At 38.1% G+C, this 24542-nt stretch overlaps 1 protein-coding gene across 1 annotated transcript; it reads left to right on the top strand.

The window, feature by feature from the left end:
- Positions 1 to 6430: 6430 nt before the first annotated feature.
- On the top strand, positions 6431 to 24306 carry LOC131221369 (cellulose synthase-like protein H1). The gene is made up of 9 exons (XM_058216619.1): positions 6431 to 6723; positions 8041 to 8368; positions 9490 to 9618; positions 10087 to 10203; positions 15343 to 15555; positions 16344 to 16440; positions 18278 to 18465; positions 22441 to 22791; positions 23421 to 24306. The coding sequence occupies exons 1-9, from the start codon at positions 6467 to 6469 to the stop codon at positions 23967 to 23969; spliced, it is 2229 nt and encodes a 742-aa protein (XP_058072602.1). The 5' UTR covers positions 6431 to 6466; the 3' UTR covers positions 23970 to 24306.
- Positions 24307 to 24542: the final 236 nt, after the last annotated feature.

Below are 24542 nucleotides of genomic sequence, written 5' to 3' on the forward strand. Positions count from 1 at the left end.
AAACCTAAACCTAAACCTAAAACCTAAATGTATTCTCAAATCCCTAAACCTAAACCTACACCTAATCCTAATCTCAACTCCCTAACCTAAACCTAAACCCGATCCCGAACCCGAACCCGATTTCCTAAACCTAAACCTTAACCTATTCTCAATTCCCTAAACCTATTGCTTATAACCTAAACCGAAACCTAAACCTATACCTTAACCTAAACCTAAACCTAAACCTATAACATATAACTTAAACATAAACCTAAAACTTAAATGTATTCTCAAATCCCTAAACCTAAACCTACACATAATCCTAATCTCAACTCCCTAACCAAAACCTAAACCTAAACTTGAAAACCCAAACCTAAACCCGATCCCGAACCCGAACTCGATTTCTTAAACCTAAACCTAAATGTATTCTCAAATCCCTAAACCTAAACCAACACCTAATCCTAATCTCAACTCCCTAACCTAAACCTAAACTTAAACTTGAAAACCCAAACCAAAACCCGATCCCAAAATCGAACTCGATTTCCTAATCTTAAACCTTAACCTATTCTCAATTCCCTAAACCTATAGCTTATAACCTAAACTTAAACCTAAACCTATAACCTATAACCTTAACTTAAACCTAAACCTAAACCTGTAACCTATAACCTAAACCTAAACCTAAAACCTAAATCTATTCTCAAATCCCTAAACCTAAACCTACACCTAATCCTAATCTCAACTCCCTAACCTAAACCTAAACTTGAAAACCCAAACCTAAACCCGATCTTGAACCCGAACCCGATTTCTTAAACCTAAACCTTAACCTATTCTCAATTCCCTAAACCTATAGCTTATAACCTATACCTAAACCTAAACCTAAACCTATAACATATAACATATAACCTAAACCTAAACCTAAAACCTAATATATTCTCAAATCTCTAAACCTAAACCTACACCTAATCCTAATCTCAACTCCCTAACCTAAACCTAAACTTGAAAACCCAAACCTAAACCCGATCTTGAACCCGAACCTGATTTCTTAAACCTAAACCTTAACCTATTCTCAATTCCCTAAACCTATAGCTTATAACCTATACCTAAACCTAAACCTAAACCTATAACATATAACATATAACCTAAACCTAAACCTAAAACCTAATATATTCTCAAATCTCTAAACCTAAACCTACACCTAATCCTAATCTCAACTCCCTAACCTAAACCTGAACCTAAACTTGAAAATCCAAACCTAAACCCGATCCCGAACCCGAACCCGATTTCCTAAACCTAAACATTAACCTATTCTCAATTCCCTAAACCTATAGCTTATAACCTAAACCTAAACCTAAACCTAAACCTAAACCTAAACTTAAACTTTAACCTAAACCAATAACCTATAACCTAAATCTAAACCTAAACCTAAAACCTAAATGTATTCTCAAATTCCTAAACCTAAACCTACACCCAATCCTAATCTCAACTCCTTAACCTAAACCTAAACCTAAACTTGAAAACCCAACCCTAAACCCGATCCCGAACCGGTACCCAATTTCCTAAACCTAAACATTAACATATTCTCAATTCCCTAAACCTATAGCTTATGACCTAAACCTAAACCTAAACCTAAAGCTTAACCTAAACCTAAACTTAAACCTAAACCTATAACCTATAACCTAAACCTAAACGTAAAACCTAAATGTATTCTCAAATCCTTAAACCTAAACCTACACCTAATCCAAATCTCAACTCCCTAACCTAAACCTAAACCCGATCTCGAACCCGAACCCGATTTCCTAAACCTAAACCTTAACCTATAACCTAACCTAAACCTAAACCTATAACCTAAACATAAGCCTAAAACCTAAACCTAAACCTAAAATCGAAATGTATTCTCAAATCCCTAAACCTATACCTATACCTAATCCTAATCTCAACTCCCTAACCTAAACCTAAACCTAAACTTGAAAACCCAAACCTAAACCCGATCCCGAACCCGATTTCCTAAACCTAAACCTTAACCTATAACCTAACATAAACCTAAACCTATTACCTGCACTTATAACCTAAACCTATAACCTAAACATAAGCCTAAAAACCTAAATCTAAACCTAAAATCGAAATGTATTCTCAAATCCTTGAACCTAAACCTACACCTAATCCTAATCTCAACTCCCTAACCTAAACTTAAACCTAAACTTGATAACCCAAACCTAAACCTGATCCCCTCGTACCTGATTTCCTAAACCTAAACCTTAACCTTAACCTATCCTCAATTCCCTAAAGCTATAACCTATATACTATAACTTATAACTAAAACCTAAACCTTAACTTTAACCTATAACCTAAGCCTAAACCTTAACCTAAACCTAAACCAAAACCTATAACCTATAACCTATAACCTATAACCTAAACTTATAACCTATAACCTAAAACCTAATCCTAAACCTAAATCTAAACCTAAAACCTAAACCTAAACCTAAACCTAAACCTATTTTAATGATCAGTTTTATTTTTAAAAAGTGCCCGCTTTTTTGGAAGAAGTTTATGCAATTCTTCATGATTCTGAATTATAATGTTTTGTTGGTTTAATATTTTTTTTTTCAGGTGAAAGACACACAAAGAAAATTGTTGCGATTTTTTTTTCTTTTTTTCTTTATGATGTTAAACTTATATGTATTTATGTGTGGATGAATGTAATGTGGATAAGATTGCTTGTGTTTGGATGGATGTAGTTTATATTTGGATGAATGTAGTTTATGTTGGATTTACATAGTTTGGGTTGTTTAGATGGATGTGAATGTGAATATGCTGAAATATATTATATAACAGGTGTATATCAGGAAGAATACGATGAAATATATATATTGATCCTCTTATAAAGGACGGTCTATGGCCGTCCTTTGAAGGCCTATAAGAGACGGTCCATGACAGTCCTTTTAAAGGACGGTCTATGGCCGTCCTTTTAAAGGACAGTCTATGGCCGTCCTTTGAAGGCTTATCAGAGACGACCTACGACGGTCTTTTTTAAGGATGGTTCATGACCGTCCTTTTAAAGGACGGTTGATGGTCGTCCTTTAAAGGCTCATAAGAGACGGTCCGAGACCGTCCTTTTTAAGGACGGTTCACGACCGTCCTTTTTTAGGACGGTCCATGACCGTCTTTTTTTCGTCAATAAAAATGACGGTTTTCGACCGTCCTTTAAGTAATACGACACGTCAAAATTTGATGGCCCTTGCGACGGTCCATGACTGTCCTTTTTGGTCATTTGAGACGGTTTTGGACCGTCCTTTTTTCACAGTTTTGGCGTAGTGTATATATGGGAAAAGGTACTATGCGCTCGACCTCACGAGTCCTTCCCATGAGGTCAAGCTGTGTGGGGCCCACCTTGATGCGTTTCGAACATCTACCCATCAGTCAGATGCACCATTCCATCGTGGGCCTAGGTCTCAAAAATCAAGTCAATCCGTGACTTGTGTGGGCCACACCACATACAGAAGTGGGGAGGGGCCATGCACCATTAAAACATTCATAATCATTTTTTGGCCCCATCAAGATGTGGTTTGCAAATCCAGCCCATCCATTATGTGTGTCCCACTTGGATGAGGGTTTAGACCAAGTTTCAGCAGCATTCAAAACTCAGGTGGGCCCCACCAAGTGCTTTCATATGTTTTAACGGTATCTTCACATGATTTTAGATGCTATGGCCCACCTGAGTTCCGTATACGACTGATTTTTGGGATAACCCATAATTTAAAGGGGACCCATCAAATGCACGGTGTTGATGGTCGACACGCATCATGGTGGGGCCCACACAGCTCGACCTCACGAGAACTTATCGTGAGGTCGAGCGCATAGTACCTTTTCCCTATATATATACATATATATATATATACACACACACACACACACTCGAGCTCGAGCTTCGAGGCGAGTCGAGTTGAAATGCACCATGCTCGAACTCGGCTTGAACTCAACTCGAGCTTTAAAAAATAAGCTTGACTCACCTTGAGTCGGCCTTTCAAGCCAAGTCGAGCAAGCTTTTTGAGCTAGCTCGACTCGTGTACAGCCATATAAATAATACCTCAAGATGGGGCCTTATGACGAGATGAGCTCATCAAGTGGATGGACGGTTTGGATATAAATAATACCTTAAGATGGGACCCACAGAACTTGGTGACGTCGACACACCATACAAGTAGGTGGTTTATGGTACACCTGCCAATCCACTTTCGGCTTCCTAGATGGATGATATGAAATTCTGAGCAGTCGAGCAGTGCGTGGTTGACTGCGTGGTTGACTCGATGCTACTTCATCGTAATTCTAAGCTCTATGGGGCCCACTGTGTCATCCATTTTGGGAGCTTATTTTATGATGAGGAAGTAGGGGTGTACATCGAGTCGAATCGAGTCAAGCTGGCCTCAGCTCGACTCGGCTCGGCCAGTGGCTGACCTCAGCTCGAACTCGGTTTGGCTCGGTCCTTGAGCCTGACTGGCCAGCTTAGCTCGGTTCGGTCAGTAGCTCAGGCCGAGTTCGCCATTGAGGCATATCCACAAACACCTGGACTACACCTTCAAAATACTTTTGTATGTGAAACAGAAGCAATAGTTTTACAGGTATTTTATCAAATACCTTCTAAACAACATAAAATCAATACAAAATACTAAACAACATAAAATCAATATAGCAGCTATATAGCTGCTGTGTGGTACACCAACCAATCCGCTTCCAATGCAAGCATACACCCTTTATTGAGATAGTCGTACATTGCTTGGTTGTAAAGCAATTCAATGATGCAGCAACCCTCTTCTCTTATATAGCCAAAGAGACTCGATATAGGAAACATCGGTGCTTGGTTAAGACATTGATTTTGAGCAGCCCTCTTCTATAGCCAAAGAGACTTAATACGGGATACAGCAGTGCTCGGCTGAGACCTTAATTTTGAAACTTGTTTCTGTCTTTAATATCGGTGCTATCACCCGAATAACAGGCTTTTTCAAGCCCATATGAACCCATACAGCCTATCATTCATGTGTGATACACATATATACCTTCCTTGTCACAGGCCACACTCCGTTGAGTCATTTTATCAAACACTTGGTGAGCAACATCAAAGGCAAGGTAACCGAGTCACCGAACTGGTTCAATTCGAGTTCGATTCGAGCTGGATTCAAGATGGATTCGATCCGAGTCGAGTCGAGCTGGGGCCTTCTTGAATTCAACTCGAACTCAGCTTCGAACCGAGTCGAATCGAGCTTTTTTGAGTCAAGTCGAGCGAGCTAACCAAGCTAGCTCGGTTCGTGTACACCCCTATGAGGAAGATCCAAAGCAAGTGGATCACACAAGAGGAAACAGTTGGGATTGAAATGCCCACCGTTGAAATCTTCCTCAGGGCCATTGTGATGTTTATATGTCATCCTATCCATTCATATCCATATTCCACAATGATACAAAATTTTTGTGACCCCAAGAAGATTTCAATGGTGAATGTTCAATCTCTACTGTTTCTTGGAGGTGTGGACCACTTGAGTTTTAGATATGCCTAATTTTCTATGTTAAGCCATAAGGGGTCGTTTGGCACCATGGATTATCTAGGGAGATTTGAGGGGATTTCAAATTCCATGATCGTTTGGCACCATAAAGTAACATGAGGTTTCAAATAGACAGGGTTTCGAATCCCCTCAAGTAGGGGGTTTGAAATCCAAGGTGAGAACTTGGATTACATCTAAAATCCTTCCAAGAGTTGCATGTGTAACATGAATGTCATCGGATTATTATTATATTGGGCACATGGCCCACTAATGATGTCCTGAAACAATTATATTATCAATTGCATCACTATAATTACTTTAATATGATGATCACTACCATCCAAACGTTGTCCATATAAATCAATGGTTAAAAATCATTGGTTAGTCACTCGGACATGATTTTGTGCTTGTGGCCCATCCAAGACTTGGAATTTCATCATTTTCAGGCAAATCGTATATTTCAGCAGGCCTATTTCAACCATTGTGTTAAACATTACATATGTTCACTAATTAGATTTACTAAAGTTAATTTAGTAATTAAATTCGAGCCCTTATAAATATATCATGCATTACTACTTTTGGATTAAAGTTGATTCTCAATCCAGATGCCAAACACAATAGGAGGATTTCAAATCCAGGGGTTTTGAATCCAGGGTTCCAAATCCACGCTCCCAAACGGCCACTAAAGTAGGTTGGCTCAATAGGATAGACGGAGTTGACATAGAGCAAAGGATCCGTTTTGTTATTTCTATGAATATAACATGATTATTGTGTTGATTGGATGAATTTCTAAATTTTTTTAACATATACATCACGGTGGCCCCACAAAGCTCCGGTTGAAGCACCGCTCTACTAATGACCCCAAACGCACGTAGACGCCATACAGGGAGAGTGCATCTATATAAGGACACACATACAACAGATCTGCTTACTGCATCCATCTTAGCCTTCTAACCATGACCAACCCTATCTCTCTCCCTCTCCATGAGAAGATTCCTCGTAAGAACACTCTATCCAGAGCACTGAATCTGCTCATCCTCTTCCTCCTCCTCTCTCTCCTCTTTTACCGGGTCCAGCACCTTGGCAGCCATGGAACCGTTTGGCTCATCGCCTTCCTTTGCGAGTCATGGTTCACCTTCTTTTGGGTCTTGAACACAAACATCAGATGGAACCCGGTCGATCAGAAAACATATCCGAATCGGCTTTTAGAGAGGTAAAAATAGTCACAAGGGTGCGTTTGGGCACTCCACTAAATCAGATTGCTATTTGTTTCTATTCATTGAAGATGAATTGAATAAAGTGGGAGTTCACAAATTTCTTCGGGTTGGCATCCATCTAGTTTTTTCCTAGTTTCAGTGAGTTGTTTTCTACTCTAATTGAAAATCTATCGAGTTGAGTTGAGTAACTCAGACAAGGTTTTCCATAATATTTGATATTTACATTCATTGATATGTAGAAATAGTCGAATTTTCATTGCTATATATTAACGTTTCAATTCAGTATCGTCGATTTTTTTATTTTTTTATTTTTTCTGAGTTTTCCTTGGTGCTTTTCAACTCTCAGTGCAGCCGTGATCTGATTGTGTTTTTCACTAATGTTGATTAAAAAATGTTCCATTGGAGTCTACTCAGCTGAGTTGTTTTTTTTTTTTTTCACGCTTTGTTTGTTATAAGTTGGACTTGAAGCCATGGTGATTGCAATTCAAACACTTTGGTCATTTAATTCGTTTGGACATCCAAACACACCCAAGTGATGATGGATGGAGTTTGTAGAATTAATGTAGAGGGGATCGTGGACAATTTCATCTCCAAGATGGACCAGAGAAGGTCTGATTGGAGGCAGCCGGAAGTGTTCGGGACTGTCAGAACCTTAAAGTAGGCATATCTCGCAAACCAAAATGAATTATTCGACGTGTCATATATGATTTTGGGTAGGAGAAGTTACTTTAGCCACCCAACACTGCTATGTTGGGTTGCCCATCGACGGTCGAAAATTCCTTTTATTTTCGTTTTTACAATATATAGTAAGTTGTAATTTGATTATAACTCTTCATCCTTCAATCTTTAAGCGTTGTGTCCAACATGAAAAGTGCTTAGAAAAATTAGGAGAATATTATGGTTAAGCCAAATATGACACTTGCTATTTTTGGCCGAAAACCATAAAGTCAAGTAGGAATCATGATAGTCTAGAAATAGTAAGTTTACTATTTATAATAAGTCCCAATTTTTCGAGTGTTTGAATTGGAGTTTGATTCCAAAAATTCTTCTAAGTTTTGGTATCACTATTTAAAGTGCTGTAAATTCATTTTTTTCCGTCTATCAATCAAATTTTGAATTTCTAGAATTTATTTCTATTTTCTTGTTTTCCCTCGTGGATTCGAGAAATCCCTGTGAGTAGTCCAGAGAAGCTCCGTGGATTTGGAGTGGTTATCCCCTTCAGAAAGACGCTGAACGACCTCATCACATCCATCTCTTCGTCAGTAATATTTCAAATTTACTATTTCATCATCTATTGTTATCTTCTTTAATAGGTTCCAAGACCTTCCTTCGCTAGACATGTTTGCCACTACAGCGGACCATTTGCTGGAACCACCGATATTGACTGTAAACACCGTTCTCTCATTGTTGGCCGTCGACTACCCATCTCACAAGCTTGCTTGCTACGTGTCCGACGATGGGGCGTCACCGATCACTTTCTATTCTTTGATTGAAGCATGCGAGTTCGCCAAGCAGTGGGTTCCCTTCTGTAAGAAATACGGCGTTCAAGTTCGGGCTCCTTTCATGTATTTCTCTACAGAACCTGAAATGCCTTCCGGGCATACGTCGGATGATTTTGTTCGTCAATGGAAAGAGATGAAGGTGATTCAAGACACAACACACACACATGCATGGCCACACACTCACGTGATCATGAAAAATTAACAGATCTAAGATTAAAAGGAAAAGAAAATACTGGGACCCACCATGGTTATAAACATTTAGTTTGATTTTCTGTAAAAGTTATTTATAATTGAGGAACGATCAACTTAAGGTGGTGGGCACTGACCATCCACAGGCAACTAGACGGCCAATATGTGAGACGTGTGCTTGATCAGATATTTAAATAAGGTGGGGTGCACTGATCAGACCTCTCTTCTAAATAAGGTATTAAGACCTCGGGTGGGCCACGGCATACAAAATGAATGGATGGAGTAAAAGAAAATTCTAACCATAAGTTTACTTTGTATATTTTGGCCCACATGAGGAGAAACTCCACAATTTCTTTGAGCAGTATTTTCAAGCAGAAGGCTTGGACATGGTATATGTTGAGGTGGGATAATCAACTACTTGCTCTAAAAAGCTTAAATTGATAGAGCATGGCAAATTAATTCTTTTATCTCATAGCTTAGACCCCACATCCCATGGGGTTAGGACCTTGGCCGAACCCTCTCATGGGCCCCATTTTACATGGATTCTGCTTCACACAAGTCATCTGCTTCACATGCGTAGGGCTCGCCTCGCATGAACTACCCGCCTTACACAAGCCACCCATTTCGAGTGTACCCCTGCATCACACAGACACCCTTGCTGTAAAAATGCCCCTGCATTACATGTGTTCCATATAGGCATGATGTGCTAGACTGTACATAGCCAGTACTCTATGCATGTGGAGTTAGCAAGCCATTGAAAATAGCAATTACAAAAGTAATTTTGGGATTTGTATACAAATCCTCAAAAATCCAAAGTCATTAAAAAATTCTAATGATAGAAAAGAACATATACATCTAAAAAATTCTCCAATTCCATGTGGGGCACACGAGATAATTGGATCAGCCTAATTTTTGTGGCATTCGATCATCACGGGGGGATGCACATTTGGTGTTTGGTCACATGCTTGTTGCGGCATTACCGTCTGATCTGTGATCACGTGGGCCGTTGACACTTGAAATGCTTCATTGCTTGTTAACATGTGTTTATTTCATTTCCTGGGAGTACATTAGGTCCAATATGAAGAACTTGACCGGAAAATTAAAGAGGCGGTCCAAAAATCGTCGGTTCCTGATCATTTGACGGACCATTTTGAAGATTTCTCGAATATTAATCGTCAAAACCATCCAAGCATTGTTAAGGTATTTGATTGTTTTGATTACGTGATTCTCTACAATAATTCATTGCTACAAACACATATTTCACAAAGCACGTTTGCGAATCTTGCATGCACGTGTGGTCCATGATATCCATGCATGCTTTTCCACTTACAACAAACATAGCACATGAATGGAACATTCGAGCCGTCGATCAGGTGGGGCCAGTCTACTCGATAAGTGAGAGAGTGTACGAAACAAAACAAATGACCAAACGAACTTCTAATAACCGTCCATTTGTCTCATACATATTCCTTGGCCCATCTTGATAACTGAAGCATAGATGGAACCGTCGCTGTGGTGCGAACCCGATTGACAGACTGGATGTTCCATTCTCGTGCCACGTGGACACAAATAGAAACTTGTGTGGCAGCTGGGCTATGCACACATGCGAGGCCGGCACACGTATGAATTTGTGTTTTGTTCCTGTTTATATGTTTTTGTGGGTTGTAGGTGATATGGGAGAACAAGGAAAAGATTCCAAATGGGATTCCTCATCTTGTGTATGTAGCCAGAGAGAAGAGGCCAAAGCAACCCCATCACTATAAAGCTGGAGCTATGAACGTTTTGGTAATAGACAACAGAAACATGTTCAGTTGAAAATTATAAAACTCACAGTAAAACAAGCATGAATTGGCCGTTGACAATAGACTGCTTTATCAGTTTGGTTTTTCCTAAATATCATGCATCCATGATGGGGCCCATGATTTGAACGGTTTAGATTAATATGAAAATATGCTACCTTTCATGGGGATGAGTTGCCACAATTTAGTTGAATGTGGCAAACGCACGTTTAAGAACATTTTGTAGTTATCCCAACTTGTGTCTTTAGACTTGCTTTAAAGGTGGCAAGTGGCCGTTTAATGAAGTGGACCGTCCATATGGTGGGCCCACAGTTGATTTTCCATGACGTAAAAATAGCATTAGCTGCCCCCATGATATAATTAAAGCTGATAGAAGCATGCAAATTCCATGCAGTGATCATCTTCGACCAGTCTCAGTAGGAGTACCCAGCTGAGACAACGCAACTCATGACCTAGTTAGCAAAACACCACTTTAACTCAATATTTTTGCTGGCTCTCCATATGCGGATATGGAACGCATTATATATATATATATATATATATATATATATATTCACGTAGGGTGCCGAGATTGTTGGTTGCCATGCATTGATAGAAGTTTTTAATGGAGATGAATTAATTTATATGATATTACTTGGAAAGGAAGGATTTGAGAGGCAAAGGAACACCATTCGACAATCTATATACATTATTGCTCATGCACATAGACATTCTAATTATTTTTATTAAAGTTTTTTAATTTAATTTTATTTATAATTATATATAATATACATACACATATATGATAAATAAACACATAATTAATGCATATATATGGCTGTTTTTTTTATTATACTTTTTTAGTCCAATTTATATTAAACCCAAACATTTTATTCCCCAAATGTTTGGCGTTTATTTTTATTTTTCTAAATTTTTTACCGTATTTATAACAATCTAGACAAAATTAAACATGAGCATTTCCTGTATATATTTGATCATTTTCTAATGACGATAGGTAATGTTTCAATTATCAAGTGCTTAATTAACGTAGCGACTCTTAGGTATGTGCAAAAAAAAGGATCACCATCTTCTTCTCAAAAATAACCATTAAATCAAAAGGAGATAAATATCTAAAATTGAGAGCAAAAAAAAATTAATATTAGTGATTAAAAGTTTGAATAAAGTATTTATAAAAATTTCTTAATATGACATATATAAAATCAATAATTTTATTTGTAACTTTTTGAAACAGTTAACTTCCTTAAAATAGTATATTTAAAAAACATATTAAGCTGCTTTTAAAATAATTCAAACTCTTTCTCATAATTAAAGGACTTTTTTTAAAATCCCTCTAAGCTCTATCATGTCCAGTAGTAAAAACTCATAGATAGGATCTATATATATATATATATATATATATATATATATATATATATATATAGAGAGAGAGAGAGAGAGAGAGAGAGAGAGAGAGAGAGAGAGAGAGAGAGAGAATGCTTACAACGCTATCAACCCATTCATCTTTAACCCATATGGTTTTGAACCACAAAGCCAACCCTATCTCCTTGTTTGCTTGATACCAACTATCTAGTTCATGTAATTCCTCTGCCGAGATAATTCTGAATGGATCCATCGGATGCGGCAGGTGAAGTTCTTCCGCTGAAATACTAGGTGGGTCTCACCAAGATGTTCGTGATAAAGTCACGCTGTCCATACATTTTTTAAAATAATTGTATGGTATGAACCCAAAACTGAGGTAAATCAAATTCTCAAGTGGGCCACACAGTCTTGATTGAACTCTCACCATTAAAAACTTCCTGGGGCTACCAAAATTTTGGATCAAGCTAATATTTGCTTCTTTTTTTTCCATCATGCAGTTCTATATGACCTAATCTACAGGTTGGATGTCAAATAAATATCACGGTGGGCCCTAAAAAATATTTAACAGTGAGAATCATTATCACCGTTGCTTCCTGTGGTGTGGTCCACATGAGATTTAGATTTACCTTAGTTTTGGGATAATGCCCTGAAATGATAAGGAAAAATGGATGGACGAGGTAGATTTCTCAAAAACATCATGGTGGGTCTCACCTAGATTTCTAACAAACTTTGCAAATTGCGTGCATCATTAAAGGACGCAAACTGGATACTGACAGAGGGATGCGGATTTCCTGCGAAAGCCTTTTGCAGGAAGTTCCTGCGCTGGGAACCCAAGTGGGCCTACTGTCATATTTGTGAGAAATCCTCTCCGTCCTCCATTTTTTGAGATCATTTTAGGGGATAAGACCAAAATTTATCAGGATAAAAGACTCAAGTGGGCCACACTAACGAAAAAGGTAGTTAGGGAAATTTCTTTTGTTGAAACCTCCTTAAGTTCGACAATGATGTTTACATGCCATCCATACCGTTAATAACGTCATTTGTAATTGGATGAACTGAAAACACAAATAATAGCATGATTCAAAACTTTTTTGGTCCCACATATATTTCAATTGTGGACATTCAATTATCATGTTTTCGGCCCACTTGAGAATTGGATACGGTTTATTTTTGGCCCCATATCTTAAAATGAACTCAAAAAATGGATGGACGGATAGGATTTCTCAAAAATATGACAGTGGGCCCCACTTATGTTCCCAGCGTAGGAAGTCTTTTGCAGGAAACCCACGTCCTCGATAGAGGTTGAGTAGCCAGAGTCGCTACTGAAGTGACGTCACTAAGTTATGTGTGCCTCACATGATGTATATGTTATATCCCTACCGTCCATACATTTGGAGAGATCATCATTTTAGGATATGGTCCAAAGAACGAGGTAGATCCAAGGCTAGGGTGGACCCCACCGTAGAAAACAGTGGTGAGAGTGACGCCTGCCATTGAAACCTTCAAAAGGTCCACTATAATTTTTATTTGAGATCCAATCTGTTCATGTGTTAACACAGACATGAAAGAAGGGAAAACACAAATATTAGCTTAATCGAGAACTTTTGTGGCCCACAGAACTTTTTAATGGTGGCGTCACTCTCCTCACTATTTTCTGTGGTGGGGTCCACTAGATCTTTGGATCTGACTCATTCTTTGGATCATGCCCTAATACGATCTCTTCAAATGGATGGGTGGTGTAGATATAAAACATACATCATGGTATGGCCCGCAGAACTTGGTGACGTTGTTCACTTCATTAGTGAGTCTGTTTTGCCTTCTTTCATGTCTGCGTTAACAAATGAACAGATTGGATCTCAAATAAAAATTATGGTGGACCTTTTGAAGGTTTGAATGGTGGGCGTCACTCTCACCACTGTAGTGGGGTCCACCCCAGCCTTGGATCTACCTCATTCTTTGGACCATATTCTAAAATGATCTCTCCAAATGTATAGACGTTGAGGATACAACACATACATCATGTGGGGCACACAGAACTTGGTGACGTCAATCCAGTAGCGACTCTGGCTACTCAACCTCTGCCAGTATCTAATCCGCGTCAGCTACTCAACCTCTGTCGTGATGCGGATTTCCTGCGAAAGCCTATGGCAGGAAGTCCCTGGGCAAGGATGCTGGGTGGGGCCTACCACCATGTTTTTGGAAAATATACTCCGTTCATCTGTTTTGCAAGCTAATTTTAGGGTAAGCGACAAAAAATGAGGTGGATCAAAGACTCGACTGGGCCACACGAGAGGAAACAGTAGGGATTCAGTGAGAACCATTAAAACATTTTTATGACCACAAAAGCTCTTTTTTAGGATAAATTTTTTGTATTTTCACTTCATCCCTGTGCTAATGATCTTATAAACGGTTTTGATGGCATATAAACATCAAGGTGGAGCCCAGGAAGGTTTCAACGGTAGGTATTTCTTTCCCCAATTTTCCCTCTCGTGTGGCCCACTTTAGTTTTGGATCTACCTCGTTTTTTGTTGATTTTCCTAAAATGAGCTCGACAAACGGAGTATATTTCTCAAAAACATGGTGGTGGGCCCCACCCAGTATCCTTGCGCAGAAACTTCCTGCGAAAGGCTTTCACAGGAAATCAAATTCGCCCCTAATCACGCATACAATTTGCAAAGTTCGTTGGAAATCTAGGTGGGGCCCACCATGATATTTTTGAGAAATCTACCCTATCCGTCCATTTTTTTCTTGTCATTTTAGGGCATTATCCCAAAATTGAGGCAAATCCAAATCTCAAGTGGACCACACCACAGGAAGCAGCGGTGATAATGATTCTCACCGTTAAATATTTTTTAGGGGCCACCGTGATATTTATTTAACATCCAAAAAAGCAAATATCAGCTTGATCCAAAATTTTGGTAGCCCTAGTGAGTTTTTAATGGTGAGAGTTCAATCAACACTGTGTGGCCCCCATGAGAATTTGATCTACCTCAGTTTTGGGTTCATACCATAAAATTATTTTTAAAAATGTATCGATGGTGTGGATTCATCACTAACATATTGGTGGGACCCACCTAGCATTTCAGTGGAAGAATTTTATTTGAAAAGGCTTCCGCCGCATCTTTTGGAGATTGGGTGAAGAGGCGTGTGAGAGAAAGAAACTCGCACTAAGAGCGCCTTCATCCAAATCGTCTACTTTATTGGACGATTGATAGGAAGGTTCGCACGAACCAGTGCGTAGCTGAGCGTTCCTCTCTCTCTCTCTCTCTCTCTCTCTCTCTCTCTCTCTCTCTCTCTCTCTCTCTCTCTCTCTCTCTCTCTCTATATATATATATATATATATATATATATATATAATTAGTTTTGTACTAGTTAAAAATGGCAATAATAAATCCCTCACATGCCACGTTGGTCTTTATCAATCAAGACCATCCAAATTGTAGGTCCCATTATAGATAAGATCACAATGATCAAGCAATCATAACCATCCATTTAATAGCTATCAAATGGATGGTCAAAGGTAGAGTAGTGAGTGCTCCAAATTTGACTGGAAAAATCAGATGGTGGGCAACCAGCCAGGGGCTACAATGGGGATGGTGGCCCAGCTTTGTAATGCCTGCGCTTGAGCTCTTAAACTTGGCCTGGTTCTAAAGTCCATGCTGGAAATCGACCCATTGTTAGGATCATGAGCCTCAAAGTAACAAACTTGGTCAACAATAGGAAAATTCCCTTTGCTGATCTTCTAATTTTCTTCATTGTTGAATAGACAAGGGTCTTGGGTGTGATGATGAATGCGCCGTTCATGTTGAATGTCGACTGCGACATGTTTGTGAACAATCCAAACGCTATCCTTCATCCAATGTGCTTCTTTCTGGGCCATCATAAAGAAATAGAAAGTGGGTTCGTGCAATTTCCACAGGTATTCTACGGCGGCCTTAAAGACGACCCATTTGGAAATCAAATGATCGTTTCACAAGAAGTTCCCAACTGGCACAAAACCTTACACTCTCTACCACAGTTCAAAATCCTAAAAATCGACTCAACTCATGTCGAAGTGGTTCAGTCCAACTGACTTAGATGATTCTTGACTTGAAATTCAACATTCTTTCTATGAAAAGAAATGTTCTCAGGCAAGCTACTTGATTCAAGTGGACACGAGCCAGGTTGAGTAACTCACCATGCCATGTCGAGTCAACAAGCAACTCATATTTATGGCTGAGTTTCCCAATTGACTCAGTTTGAAATCTTATCAAATTGACTTGACTCAGACACCAATAAATTAGAATTATCATGGAGAATGGCAGGATATAAGAAATTTCAATGACCATTAGATATGATTCGATTAGGTCTTGAATAATCAAGAATCCCCCTCCATTTTTTTTACTGGAAGGATCCAAACTAAGCAATTTGTGTCTCACTGATAATTAGTGATCACTTCATGCCTGCATGTATGGTTGTCCACACCTTCGTGGGGATCAGGTTAGCAATGTCTCCGGGGCTTTTGCATGACACGTAAGGCACCCAATCATTAATCCATACTGATCATTTAAGAGTATCGTTCATCACGCCAATTGAATGATCCTGACCCTTTGAATGGGGCCAAGTTGTTACAACCGTCCATCTTTTATGAGACATAAATGGAATGGTTAGAATCATAAAAGTCAAAGTACTACTTTAAAACATAAATGTTTTAAGATGATGCCCATATAAATTCAAATTTAAGTCGCAGGGGTACCTATATTTATTTATTCGTTTATCTTTATACAGCAAGTAATGCGCGGGATAGCAGGAATTCAAGGGCCCTTGTATGGAGGGACAGGATGCTTCCACAGAAGAAAAGTTATATATGGGCAGCCGCCGGACTGTAAAGAAACCAAACGCTCAAATTACGGCTCAACCAGTGGTAAGACGGTTGAACTGACATTTTCTTTTACGTAGATTGGACTCTGTCTTAAATCCAGCCCAGAGCACATGCAATGCCCAATGCATGCCACCCCAGAACACGTGCTTTACTCAAGCCGTCTATTACGTGTAGTGGATTGGCTGGTGTAACACACACCACCAACCTAGCTGATCTGGGCACGTGTCGTGGGAAAGGTTCAAAGGAGATCAAAGTTACATGGGACCCACGATGATGTATTTATCATATCTACACCGTTCATTCATTTGAAAAGATCATTTTAGATCGTGATCCCAAAAATGAGTAATTTCCAAGGCTCAAGTGGCCACACCACAAATAGCAGTGGGGCAATGATTCTCACTGTTAAAATATTTATAGGGTCCACCGTAATGTTTACTTTCCATCCAGTATATTCATAACGTCACACACACATAGATTAAGAGAAAAATCAATTATCATATTAATTCAAAATTTATGTGACTCCAAGAGGATTTCAATGTCAGTCGTTCAATCCCCACTGCTTTTAAGAGCGTGCTCTAATTGATTTTACGATCTGTTTTATTTGTTGGCTCAAGCCTTACAACTTACAACAAGGAACTCACCGAGTGGAAGGACAGTTTGGATAGAACTTATACATGATGGGACCCATGGAACTTGGACATGCCAGCACAACAGCTACATCGGTGGTATGTGGTACACCAGCCAATTCACTTCCCTATTATGTCTGCTAATGCGGATTGTCGTACTGAGTAACTCAGTCCGTAAGCGTACTGAGTAAACTCTGTGGGGATCACTGTGATTTACATATTTTATCTACTCTGTCCATCCATTTTAAAAGATAATTTGATGGCTTGAGCCCAAAAATTAAATATATCTGTATCAGTGTGAATTGAAATTTTACTGTTGAAAATTTCTTGGGGCTCACAGAATTTTTGGATCAGCTGATATTTGTGTTTTCCCTTCATCCATGTCTGTGTGATCTTATAAACAGGTTGGATGACAAATAAGCATCACTATTGGGCCTAGCAAGGTTTCAACGGTGGAAGTCATTATTCCCGCTGTTTCCTTTAGTGTGGTCTCATTCCTCGTAATCAAGTGAGCTCCTCATAAGGTTTCTGCTGAAAAATAAGACAGACCCAAAAATCAAGGGGACCACAATGTAAAAAGGAAGTGGAGTATTGAATGCCTGTCATTGAAATCCTTGTGGGGGTCACAAAAATTTTGGATCAATATGATATTTGTTTTTTCTTTTCATCCATGTCTGTGTGACCTTATGAACAGATTGGATGGAAAGTAAACGTTATGGTGGGCCCTATGAATGTTTTTACGGTGAGAATCATTGTCCCCACTGCTTTTTGTGGTGTGGTCCACTTGGGCCTTGTAAATTACTCATTTTTTGTATCAAGATCTAAAATGATCTTGTCAAATGGATGAACGGTGTAGATACGATAAATACATCATTATGGGGCCCATGTAACTTTGATCTCCTTTTAACCGTTAGTACAGCTCGGAGTCAGCACTCGTCTTTGCTGACACGTACCCACACCAGCTAGGTTGCTGGTGTGTGATACACTAGCCAATCCGCTTCCGAAAATGATACTCTAACCCAAGAATCGATACGGCCCACGCATCAATTGGGCGAAAATGTACAAGAAAGACCAATGGTCCACATCCAATTTGCATGTTTGTTCCTTTTGATGAGCAACAGCCATCTACATGCTGGGGATCCTGATCGAAACTTTCGATTCGGTAGTGTTTAATGACTAATGTTTTTTGTTTGGTATTCCCCCTCCCTGTGTAGGTAAATCACACGAAAATGCATTAGATAAAGGATTTGGTCACTCAACCAAATTCTCAGAATCAGTTGCTAGAATAATGTCCAGAAAATATGAAGAATCATCTAGTCCGTCCGATTTTTCGGCCACTCTTGAGGCAGCCATGGAGGTTGCAGATTGTCGATATGAGTTCAACACTTGCTGGGGTAAAGAGGTGAGTGAATTCACAACTTTTTTTTTTAGTGTCAATGATTTACATTTTTTTGCTCTAGCTACTCAATGCCGGCTATCAATCTGATGGTGGAATTGTTCATTTAGTGTAACTTTTGAACTGAAATATACCAGTGGTATGACCCACCAAGTTGACCAACATGATCATTCAGCCAAGTTGGCGTTGGATACAAAGATAGGCAAACCGTTGAAAACTAAATAGACTCTATATGTTCGGCTGGGTTGGGTTGAACTGGTGGAACTTGAGACTTTTCTCTCCAAAAAAAAAAAAAAGAGTCTCGACTCAAAACCACTCATGAGGTGTGATATTAGAATGTATCTCATCTGTATTAGACACTTGATCAGGTTTTCATTGATATCAGATATGTTCACATGCATAGAAACTCATAATACTACGTTAAATTACAATGGTAGTCAAGTGATACACATGTGAGATACACTCTAATATCAGCCACACCACAGTGTGGTCCATTTAATGGGTGGATGAGGTTTTTTTTAAAAAAAATAAAATAAAATAAAATAAAAAATTATAATAAGGTGATCCTTATCGTAGACCAACATTTTGAATGTTTAAGAAATGTCTGATCGTCTGATTGGTAGACATAAATTCGATAGCTTATCGTCATCACCATCACCAATATCATCATCATCATCTAAGCCTTATTCCAACTAACTTAGTTGTTGGCTAAATTAATCCTGCTTGGTGATTCAGTTTTTATCAAGCGATATATTGGACAGTTAAAAATAAAAAATTTCTGTTGTCAAGAAAGTGCACCTAGATAAGAGGTAAAAACTGTCTAATCAATCTTAGTTTGAGACTGCCAAATGCAGGCAGTGGGCTCCATTTTTTAGTCAATTGAGTAATGTATCATGCATATAATTTTTAAATGATTTTTACCTCAACTATATTCATTATTTTGTGATAGCGCCACAATAGCATTGCTTTTCAAAGCATTATTTTTCTACACTAATCCCCACACTAATTATTTTGGATCAACTATATTCATTATTTGGTGATAGCGCCGCAAGAGGACACCTTTTGTTCTTTTCTCAAACGAAAATGTTCATAATTATCTTTTTAAATTTTCTATATACATGTACCTTCTTTTATTATTATTCACTGACAAATATTGGAAAACACATATTTCAAAAAATTCAGAATTATGGATTCTTCTTCTTCATTTTACTTGTTATGTTCAACCGGGCTTGATAAGGAAGAAGATGAGAAAAAATAGGTAAAAAATTTTTACAAATATTTCATTTTTAAAAGATGAGCTCTTCTTATTTTAAAAGATTTTACTAAAATAGGTCTTTTGCCAAGAAACAAATAAAAGGAAAAAAAAAATCCAGTTTTAGAATGTGTTCTTCTTCTTTTTATAAAATTATGTTCAAATAGGTATGCATGAGAAGAAATTGATATAAGAAGACAACAGATATAAAAAAAAAACACTCCAATTTTAGAAAATAGTTTCTTCTTTCTTTCTTCAAAAAAAAAGTAAAATAGGCTTAGATTAGTATTTTGCAAATAACTTGACTTTAGGCATATTTTTGAAAGGTCAAATGATATCAAAATGAGATGATTCCAAACTCATTTAAAAGTTTGTTGGAGAATCTTTTCAATGAACCTAAGATTTCCTTAATTTAACTTATATGAGAAAGTTACAAGCATTTCTGTAGGACCGAGTAATGCATTTTTAAATCACGATTGTTGTTTTAGGCTCACTTTTGAAAGATTAAATGGTCTTCGAATAAGATAATTCTAGAGCCATTTCAAATATCATTGAACTATGTTTTCAAAAAACATCAGACAATCCTGATTCAACCTGTAACGATTGAGTCATAACTATTTCTGTTGGACCTCGTGATGCATAGTTTAAACCACAATCTGGGCATTTTTAAAATCATGATTTGGACTTTAGATGTACTTTAAAAATGTCAAAATAGTCTCCAAATGAATTAATCATAAAGTCATTTAAAGGCTCATTGAATGATCTTTCCAACAAGTACAAGATCACTCCCATCCAACTTATAATAGGGGAATATAACTATTTTTGTTGGACCACATGATGCATTATCCAAACTGCAATTGTTGTTTTGTTCAATTGACATTCTGTACTTTGAGCCAACTTTTGATAGGTCAAATGGTCTCTAAATGAGTTGTTTCCATAGCAATTCAAAAGCTCATTAAATTATCTTTCAAACAAGCACAAGTTCACCTTAATTCGACCTAACCATTTATGTTGGACTACAGGATGCACAGTCCAAATCACGATATGGGCATTGTCCAAATTATGATCAGGACTTTGGGTTGCCTCTTGAAAGCTTAAATGATCTCTTATGCAATGATTTTAAAGTCATTTGAAAGTTTGTTAAATTGACTTTCCAACGAGTATATGATCATCCTTATCCGACCTATAATAAGAAAGATAGAGCCATCTCTGTGAGACTTTGTGATGCATTATCCAAACCATGATCGTTGTTTTGTGCAAATTTCAATCTTGACTTTGGGCTGAATTTTAACGAGTCAAACAATCTCCAAATGATCTAGTTCTAAAGTCATTTAAAAGTTTATTTAATTATTTTTCTAACAAGTAAAAGATCACCCCCAATCTAACTTGTAATTAGGGAATTATAATTGTTCTGAAATTGCATAGAATAGTCTACCGCAGTGCATGTGGAAGCTTAATAGAACTTAAAATTATGACTAAAGTCTAAAAGAGGGAGGGGGAGCGAATAGGACAACTTTTAAAATTCTTTGCCTAATTATTCAATTTACTAATTAATACAAATATAGTAAATTAACAGTAAAACTTCCAAGTTAAAGTGAGTCCAATAAAAAAGACTATAAAAAATATAACAATTAAGCAACTAGTTTATAGAGAGATAATGATATTGTGTGTGGGATTTGTTAACTATTTAACACATATATCATACATTTAATTATGCACTCGTAATTCAGCAAATTAAACTCACAAGCATAAATAGAAATGTGCACAAATAACAATATCAAATATAAGCATGTATAGTGGTTCAGTTTTCATACTATACTCTTGGTGGATGTACTCTCCTTAATTGTACTGATAGTCACTATCTTAAGGTGATCTTGTACTCGTTGGAAAGATAACTCGACAAACTTTCAAATGGTTTAAGAATCAATTCATTTGGAGGCCATTTGAGCCTTTTAAAAGTGGACCCAAAACATCAATTATGGTTTGAGCAATGCATCACGCGGTTGCACGAAAAAGCTTATAACTTTCTCATTAAAAGTTAGATCGCCGTGATATTGGGCTCATTGAAAAGATAATTCAACAATTTTTTAAATGACTTTAGAATCATCTCATTTAAACATCGTTTGATCTCTCAAAAGTAAGTTTAAAGTTTAGCTCATGTCGAAAGTCTAATATAAACTTAAATCTTTTAAAGGAAAAAAGAATAACTTATTTTCTAATAGTGGAGTTTTTTTTATCTTACATCTCCTTTTATCAATTTCCTCCAAAAGCAAACTCATTTGAGCAGAATCTCTATAAAGAGAAGAACTTATTTTCTAAAGGTAGAGTTTTCTTCTTCTTCTTTTTTTCTTTTAAAGAAGAAGAAGAATCCATTTTTCTAAAGCAGGAGTTTCTGTAAAAGAATTTGTCAAAGATTAAATATAAAAATAAATAAAAATAAAATACAGGGGTATATAAACTAAAAAATTAAAAATTAAAAAAAGAAAAAGGAAAAGGGAGTTGATAATAGGCATTTTCAGAACCCCCATCACATAAACATTATAACAACCGTGGGCTAACAGGCTTCGTCCTGAGCCAAGTTGTGATGTGGTCGAGTTAGGCATATTTTCAATATTGATGACTTGTAGTGAAGAATTGGATTAGACTCAGCCAAGCCCGAGTTTACAATAACAGATATTCTTTTTTTTTTTTTTTTTTCTTTTTGAATCACCACGAATCTTTGGTTGCAGGTGGGTTGGGTGTACGGATCCATGACCGAGGACGTCCTCACAGGGCTGAAGATCCACTCTATGGGCTGGGGTTCGGTCTATTGTTCGCCGCAGCCACCAGCATTTCTTGGGTGCGCACCAGTGGGTGGACCCGCTACCGTATCACAAATGAAAAGGTGGGTCACCGGCCTTCTTGAAATCCTTGTCGACGAACATAGTCCCTTGCTAGCCACCCTCTCCAAAAACCTCAGCTTCCGACAGGCCCTGGCGTATGTTATGCTCAACGTGTGGGCCCTGCGCTCCATTCCGGAACTGTGCTACGCTGCGCTGCCGGCCTTTTGTCTCCTTACCAATACGTCCTTCTTACCCAAGGTAAGCAAAGGGGAGGATGATCTCAGGAAACGGATTGGCTACTCCCCTACCACCAGCCAATGGCTAATGGTCGGTGCTCTGTGGGCCCCACCATGATGTTTGTATTTCATCAATGCAGTCCATCTATTTTTCTAGATCATTTTATGGAACTATGGAATGAGACCAAAAATGAGGTATATACCAATCTCAAGTGGACCACATTACAGGAAACAGTGTTGAATGAGTGTCGCCATAAAAGCTTTGAATCAAGCTCATCGTTTTTTCTTTTTCTTTTTTTTTGGCCTTCATTTGGGTCTGTATGAACTAATCACAGATTGGATGTCAAATAAACAGTACAGTGGACCTTAGGAGGATTTTAATGGTGGATATCCAATCACTATTGTTTTCCTGTGGTGTGGTCCACCTGAGATTTATATCCCTTTCATTTTTGGGATCAAGCCCTAAAATGATCTATAAAAATGGATGAATGGAATGGATGAAAACAAACATCATGGTGGGGCCCACGGTGACCCATCACACTTCCAAAAGTATCAATGCTGTTTGGAAGGCTAGGATCAAATCAACATTTTAGGTTATAGCTAACTATTAAGGTCAAAATAAATCTCATCCTTACGTTCAAATGTATACAGGCAACGGATCCCTGGATGATAGTTGCTGCTGCCCTTTTCATCTTGCCCAACCTCCAGTGTCTGATGGAATACCTTCAATGCCGGCAACCCATCCGCGCATGGTGGAACAATCAGAGAATGATGAAGATAATGTCGGCGACTGCATTTTTGTTCGGAGTCTTGGGTGTCATACTGAAGCTTCTCGGCTTATCAGAGACGATCTTCGAAGTTACACATAAAGATCAAAGTCTCATGGATAGTGGCACTGATGTGAATGCTGGACGATTCACCTTCGACTCCTCACCGATCTTCGTTCCAGCAACGGCCATTGTGTTAGTGCATATGATTGCACTTGTGGTGCGCCTGTTAGGGGTATGGCTACCTATCTTTGGTGGGTCACCGGGGCCGGGAGAGATGGTGTGTAGTACATGGGTGGTGTTGAGCTTCTTTCCCTTTGTGAAAGGGCTCTTTAGGAAAGGAAGTTATGGAATACCCTGGCCCACCGTATGTAAAGCTGCAGCATTGGCTTTCCTTTTCTTGAACTTCTGTGCTAGATTTAGATCCTTGTAGGTAAGGGGTTTCTCTGCTAGTCCTTGTAGAACAAATGATTCCCCTACCATTTACTTTATCAATTTAGCTATACATATATGTGCACCCCACGATAATGACAGTATGCTCTAAAAATCAAGTCTATTCAATCAACACCATAAAAAATAATCCACGTGATGGGTGGATCGGCATGATTTGGGGTATTCAAGTTTCACATGGGGGTGAACCTCCTGAACAGGTTAGATGTCATACAAACACCATGGAGGGCCCATGCATTCATCCTAGAATAAGGTTGTTGCACAAGGACTGGTAAAGTGCCGACCTCTGTACATATGTTTATTTACAAAAGTGGCTTTTCAAGATTACATAGGTATGCCCATGTGGCTTTTTTTTTTTTTTTTTACATGTTGATGTATTATTATGTGAATTGGTTATTAAAGATAAGTTTGTTTCACCATATGATGATGACCAGTACCATTGATCTTTTTGGTAGTAAAGTCATAGCAATTTTGAAAATTAGTCCTGGAAACTTTGATTTCTAGAGTTAACAAGAGCCATTGGAAGTGTTTTTCTAAGTCTTCTATATTAATCAGC

Source organism: Magnolia sinica, chromosome 12 (genome assembly GCF_029962835.1).
Source record: "Magnolia sinica isolate HGM2019 chromosome 12, MsV1, whole genome shotgun sequence".
Classification (NCBI taxonomy): domain Eukaryota; kingdom Viridiplantae; phylum Streptophyta; class Magnoliopsida; order Magnoliales; family Magnoliaceae; genus Magnolia; species Magnolia sinica.